The 7,345-nt window shown below is 35.5% G+C and overlaps 1 protein-coding gene across 1 annotated transcript; it reads right to left on the bottom strand.

The window, feature by feature from the left end:
- Nucleotides 1-4,194: 4,194 nt before the first annotated feature.
- Nucleotides 4,195-7,128, bottom strand: LOC110800685 (uncharacterized). The gene is made up of 4 exons (XM_022005992.2): nucleotides 6,706-7,128; nucleotides 4,953-5,067; nucleotides 4,745-4,851; nucleotides 4,195-4,655 (listed from the first exon to the last, which is right to left on the bottom strand). The coding sequence occupies exons 1-4, from the start codon at nucleotides 6,943-6,945 to the stop codon at nucleotides 4,440-4,442; spliced, it is 678 nt and encodes a 225-aa protein (XP_021861684.1). The 5' UTR covers nucleotides 6,946-7,128; the 3' UTR covers nucleotides 4,195-4,439.
- Nucleotides 7,129-7,345: the final 217 nt, after the last annotated feature.

Genomic DNA, 7,345 nt, shown 5'->3' with positions numbered 1-7,345 from the left:
GTGTAATAACTAGTATGTAGTAACTAATAAATTTCAAAACCTTGTTTCCACGATTAAAGTTTGCTTAAAAGCTATTTTCTTTGTAAAAATACCGTATTTCCCTTAAAGTCGCTAGTGTTATGCTAGCGGCAGGTTGTTTTAAAAAAATGAGGGGCTAATGAGTATAGCACTAACAAGGTATAACTGAAAAAATTCAACACTAAACATCTGTGGCAGAAAGCCTTTACCGGTACCAACAATAGGAGGAAAGTCCCACTTAATTTGGTTGTTTTATGACCATTTTTCAAAGTTTTTAGTCACAAGTTATTTCAGTAAGTAAATTGAATTACAACTCTAAATATTTGTGTCAATAAAGGTACCTCAATGACATCATTCTTAAGCCGACTGTAAACTCTACTTAATACTCCGAGGGGCTAGTTAATATACTAAAGTAATCAAGGTTAATTCCTTGATAAACTAATGGTGTGTACGATCATATTCAAGTCCTTAAGTATCATTAAAATTATCGTGAATTCGTAACCAGTAACACTAAAACAATTTCATATCATTGTAATAAAGAGTCATGTGCCAAATTATATGGGTGTCCTTCTAGTCGGCCATTTATACTTTTTAGTGCTGCTAGATCGCATTTTGATTTATAAATACTTAAGCCCCTAAAACGACAAATTTATTGACTTAGAACAAACTACTCACACACTTACTCGTATGATACGTATAAAACTTGTTAAGATAATGCTCGTGCTAATATAATTTTCGTATTAAAAGGGTTGAAGTGTTAACTTCCCACACAATATGATGATGCCATGCTAGTATGTCATAAGATCTGCATAATTAAGTACCATCGCTTGTCTAAATGCATGTATTCCTTTTAAGTTTCACGATTGAAAATTAATCTCTTACCGGTCAAATTTCGTTACCGTCATTTGAGGTGCATATAAAAAACAAATATTATACTAATAGTTATGAGGATGTTGTGCAATCTCACATATGCATGTGATTTGGTTAATTATAATTATCACCTTATATTCTCTACAGCAAGATTGCAGGTGCTAAATAGCCGGTGTGTTTGAAGTAAGAAAAAGGCTGACATCGCATATCAAAGGTGAAATATGGCAACCAATAAAATGTATGGATGTGATCAGTAGCTTTGGGGAAAATAAATGCCGTAGGGGCACTCCACTGTGAAGCGTAGCAGTCCATAAGGAATGGATGTGATCACTAGCCTTGGGGAAAATAAATGCCGTTAAGGGCACTCCATCGTGAAGCGTAGCAGTCCAACGAAATGTATGGATGTGATCAGTAGCTTTGGGGAAAATAAATGCCGTAGGGGCACTCCACTGTGAAGCGTAGCAGTCCATAAGGAATGGATGTGATCAGTAGCTTTGGGGAAAATAAATGCCGTTAAGGGCACTCCATTGTGAATCGTAGCAGTCCAACGAAATGTATGGATGTGATCAGTAGCTTTGGGGAAAATAAATGCCGTAGGGGCACTCCACTGTGAAGCGTAGCAGTCCATAAGGAATGGATGTGATCAGTAGCTTTGGGGAAAATAAATGCCGTTAAGGGCACTCCATTGTGAATCGTAGCAGTCCAACGAAATGAATGGATGTGATCAGTAGCTTTGGGGAAAATAAATGCCGTTAAGGGCACTCCATTGTGAATCGTAGCAGTCCAACGAAATGTATGGATGTGATCAGTAGCTTTGGGGAAAATAAATGTCGTAGGGGCACTCCACCGTGAATCGTAGCGGTCCATAATAAAGCAATGATAAAATAAAATATGAAATATAGTGTTGAAAAAAGACCGGCAAGACATATCAATGCAAAAAGGAGGCTAGTCATCCTACAAAAATCAAAGGGGCTAGTCGTCCTAAAAAAGAAAAAAAAAAAAAATAATAATAATAATAAAAAAAAGAAAATCAAATCAAAGGGCTAGTCGTCCTAAAAAATCAAGGGGGCTAGTCGTACTAAAAAATCAAGGGGGCTAGTAATCCTAAAAAAATAAAGGGGGCTAGTAATCCTAAATATTAAATACGCTAGTCGTCCTAAAAAATCAAGGGGGCTAGTCGTACTAAAAAATCAAGGAGACTAGTCATCCTAAAAAAATCAAATGGGCTAGTTGTCCTAAAAATTCAAAGGGGCTAGCCGTCCAAAAAAAAAAAAAAAAAAAATCAAGGGGGCTAGTCATCCTCAAAAATCAAAGGGGCTAGTCGTACTAAAAAATCAAGGGGGCTAGTCATCCTCAAAAAATAAAGGGGGCTAGTAATCCTAAATATTAAATACGCTAGTCGTCCTAAAAAATCAAGGGGGCTAGTCGTACTAAAAAATCAAGGGGGCTAGTCATCCTAAAAAAATCAAAGGGGCTAGTTGTCCTAAAAATTCAAAGGGGGTAGCCGTCCAAAAAAAAAAAAAAATAAAAAAAATCAAGGGGGCTAGTCATCCTCAAAAATCAAAGGGGCTAGTCGTACTAAAAAATCAAGGGGGCTAGTCATCCTCAAAAAATAAAGGGGGCTAGTAATCCTAAATATTAAATACGCTAGTCGTCCTAAAAAATCAAGGGGGCTAGTCGTCCTAAAAAATTAAAAGGGCCAATCGGCCAGAGCAAACAAATTACATTATTATTTTTATCTGCATATCTTCGACTCATGAGCAGGTAATATCAGTTCTGAAGTAGTTTCAAATATCAACACAGAATTAAGATATCCGCCCATTCTACGAATCTCTGCAGATAAGGGGGCTAGTTGTATGGGGTGATTACTTTTTCAGAGCAAGCACAACAGTCTAAGACGGTTGTACTTACTCTGAGGGGGCTAGTTGTACGGGATACTCCCGTAGGCCCAGTTCTATACCAGAATACCATATTCTAGTATTTTGGGCCCAGGGAGTAATAAAGGCCAAGGCCCAATCCATGACCTAATAATCCATAAAATCCCTATAAATACTCATTTATTGGGGAAGGTAAACTTAACTTCTCTACACTCTCTACTCCCTCTTCTCTGTATTCCATCACTTTATGATATTTCACTAATGTTGGGCGTTGGAGGCTCCGATCCGGGGAACCTCCCCCGGGTTCGGGGTTCACTTTGCAGGAAATCACCTCCACATTCAAGATACGAAGATCCGACCACACCACCCGATTCCAATACCGGAACACTCGTGTTATTGATAAACAATACCATCTTTACAAAAGACATAAAGATGAGATAGGCAGATGTACCATTTATCATAACTTACAGTTCTGCATAATGATTTCGTACATATATTGTTTTAATTGCAAACAACAAATTTGTTTTTATTCTACCTCTAACAACAATTATGATTCATATACCATGAATTTATCATACTTTCTTGATTACGAGTCATATAAAAAGTTCAGGTATCTTATAATATCACATTGGTTTATATAATTATCTTACGAGTCATGTAATATTTTATAAGATCATATTGAATCGTATACTTTGCTTTTGTTTTGAATTAGAGCAACATCAGCACCAAGTCTTAAGACTTGGATTTTGCTGACATGGCATATGACTCACTTAGTCATAAGATAAAACATATATGTTTTTAGCATTGAAGTGGGTTAATCTTAATAAAGTCTTAAATCGAGTCTTGAAAAACTAAGGCTCAATTTAAGACTCAATATGTGAGTTAAATAATTTAATAAAATTAAGATCTTATATTATTTGAGATATTTTAAATGAGTTTGAGGGGTGAAAAACTAAATTTGGATGAGTCTTAAGAAGTCTTAACAAAATTTAATTAATTAAATATTAGTGGAAAGCTGACATGGCATATAAGAAATGTCTTAAGATAAGACCCCCTGATGTTGCTCTAATATTTTATAAAATCATATTTATTGGACTAAAATCATGGTTTGTTTAATTTGCATATAAATAATATAATGTAGATGTTTTAGAACACCATATTTAATTCATTATGACTTTTATCGTATGATTATCTTTTATGTTTTTGACACAAGATAATTGACTATCATAAGTTATTTGGTGCTCAACTCCAAATTTACAATACCATTTTACACGATAGTAAATAAATTTGGTACCCAGCTCTAAATTTCTAATTTCTGCACATTAACTTTTGAGTACCGAAATACAATATTTGATACTTAAAGAAAATGCAACCACGTTGACTTGTGAGTACCAAACTATGACGTTTGATACCGAAATAAGTTAGAAAATTGTACCAAATTTCCGATACCATTTTATAAAGTCACAAGCTACTTAGTACTATTCCAGTACCATTTTCTAAGATAGTAATTGAATTTGGTACTCAACTATAAATTTTTAATACCATTTTACAAGATAGTAAATGGATTGTTCTTCATGAATGTACAAAATAAGTAAAGATGAAACAATACATCATCAAGCAAGTTTCATGGTTTCTTGTCATAACGCCTTAAAAGTTGAAGGGCTGTTCCAGTTATCAATTGGTCCATGTATGTCTCCCATAGAATCTCCTTTTGGGAACCTTAAAAAAAACAGAGGACGGGAGAATGAGAGAAAAAATACAAATACAAATTTGTTCACAACAATCTAGTAGCTCGGCGAATATGAAAAACGAACCCTGAGGCTTAAACTCAACCTGGAAACCAATACCACTGAGCATTTCTGTTATGAAGTCTCTTCTTAATTCATAGTCCTAGGAAACAGAACATGTACTATCAATGAAAACTGATAAGCATTTTTTTATAAGCAGGCCCGAAAGATAACTAGATATATAAATCTTACTTCTCTCAGTGACTTGTAATAAGCCTTACGTGGATATTTCTTATAGCACCAGCAATGCATGCAGGGGCACTCAACAACCTCTCTTAAGGTCACTACCCTTTTATGCCCTACGAGAGCAGAGTTAGATCCAGGAAATATAAAGTACGAAGTAGAAAATAAGGGTTTAAAGGATGGAACATGGTTAGCATGGGAAGGCAGTTGAGATCACCTGTCACATAATAAGTTTTAGACAAGGAGGAAGTGATGATGGTTCTCTCTTGCATTCCTGGAAGTGACGCGAGGGCTATGTGTCTTTCATTATCATAGGTTATATATTCATACACCTGGAAAAACAAGATATATAATACCAGTATAAATGTGGATTGTTACTGTCATCTTGAAGATTAGTCATGTTATGGGTCTTATGGAAATAATGCAAGCTTCAGCGATTATGTCCAGCTCGTCTAGTCCAAACACTTTCCCTGTTGGATTGTGAGGGCTGTCATTTGGTATCAGTATTTTATATGATATTGCAGCAGTTTCAGTATATTACACGGTCATAATTTGAAAGATAGTTGTTACATCCATATTGAAATAAACATGGCTTGTAACCAAGGAAACAACAGAACAAGGAATTTAAGCATCAGAAAGATTCACCAAGACAACCCCTTATTGTTTTTTAAGGATAATGTTCCCAGAAAGTTCATGTTTAACAAAAATGTTAGAACATAACATAATCTGATTGCATAAGGAAACTCAATTCATGGTTAGATTGAACATAATCTTGTCTACATGATTACCCTTTGCGGCTCTCTATACACAAAAAACACTGCAACTTCAACAACATTCAATCTAACAAGATGAGAAACAATCTACCTCAGCAACAACAGAATATTAAGAGAAAGCTAACTGAAATTAAGAAGCAAGAACACTCTTCACCAACACCAGCAGCAAAAAGAACAGACAATAGTTCAACAATTCACCAACCAAACAATAAAATCAAACGAACCCACTTCATTAGGGGAGCGTAAGTGCCTAACACATGTGCTAAGCTAGTCACGGCATAGCACACCAGTGTAATGTTAATCAACACAGCTCCAATTATTCGCTCAGCCAATTCGACATACATAACAGCATTAATGTCTTGTAAGTTCCCTTATGAGCGCAATAAAGTATAACATAAATTTCTGTAGGATTCTTTATGAGTGAGATACGACTCATTCATAGCTCACCTAAAGATGTGTTCAAAAAAACACTGAAGGACGCGTGATTTTATCATACATTTTGTTTTTCTTATAAAAAAGTTACCCTTTGAAACTTAAGGGGCCTGTGTGCACTGAAAACTGGTGGATATAAATCAGACATGTAACAATATTTTTAGAACCTAGAAGAAGGCACTTCTTAATTAGATTTAATTTTGATAACAAGTTTACATTTTGAAGAGAGGATTAGAACTGGAAAGAAGGACAGGGAAACATTTCTCTCTCCTCTAGAAAACAATCAGAAATCGGAAAAATCAAGAATTGAGTTGTTCATTCCAATTTCCATGGCTGCTAGTGCTACGTTGAATTTGTTAAATCTGCAAGCAGGTGTGAGTTGGAGGAAGAAAACCCAGGTTGGAATTGGATTCCCTTTATCATGTATCTCTCCATTACCAAAATTAACGAAGTTCAGAATTCAATTATCAAAATACAAACTATAACCAAGAAAATCCAGCTCAATACACTACAACAACCTTATTAAACAAAAATTTTAATTCTTCCCCACACGAACACACTATGACATTAACATGAAAATAAAAGGCATAAAAATCCATCATTCAAAACACAAAAAGTTCAAACAAAACCAGATCAACAACAACAAACCCAGATCAAAAAAACCAATACCCACTTAACAAAAGCGAAGAACAAACAAATCCCAGATCATAAAAACAGCTAAATCAATTAAAATCAACAAATCTAGACCCAAAAAAGTTTACAGACCTTCACTGAGGCGGCGCCATGAGGACGGAGATTGTCAGAGGCAGCAGCAGCATAAGTCGATGAAGAAGAAGAATCGAATCGGGGTCCGAGAAATCGAGGGCCTCGATTGCTTCCACCACCACCAGGTCTTGAGCTAATTGCGGTCTGGTCAGCCGACATATAGCTACTCGGAACGCGAAACTGGGAGATAAAATTAGGGTTGGAAGAACGTCGGAAAATAAAAATCCGGACCATTATCATAAGATATGAATCACAGTTTCTTCGGGTTATGAAGAGACTTCTGGTTATGAAGAGAGAAAACAAAGGAGGAGAGAGAAACCTATGAATGGTTTTGATTTTTGTTGAAACTATTTGGTTATGGCGCTCAAATTCACTGATTTGGTTATGGCGCTCAAGTTTTTTTGGTGTTTTGGTTGATGGCGCAAAATGAAAATTTCATTCTCTCTCTAACTTTTTATTTGGCGCTCACAGAAATAAGGATTTTCCTTTTCTTTTTTCACTGTTTTTGCCCCACTATAACAGATAATATTATTTTAATGCTAATATACCATTTAAATGGTATACCCAGTATAAATTCAGAAAACCTCAGCACGAGTTGTGTACTAGTCGAGTTTGTTTTTGAAAGTTGACTGAAGTACGG

This window comes from Spinacia oleracea, chromosome 6 (assembly GCF_020520425.1).
Source record: "Spinacia oleracea cultivar Varoflay chromosome 6, BTI_SOV_V1, whole genome shotgun sequence".
Taxonomy (NCBI): Eukaryota; Viridiplantae; Streptophyta; class Magnoliopsida; order Caryophyllales; family Amaranthaceae; genus Spinacia; species Spinacia oleracea.
This window is presented reverse-complemented; position numbering and strand designations above follow the sequence as displayed.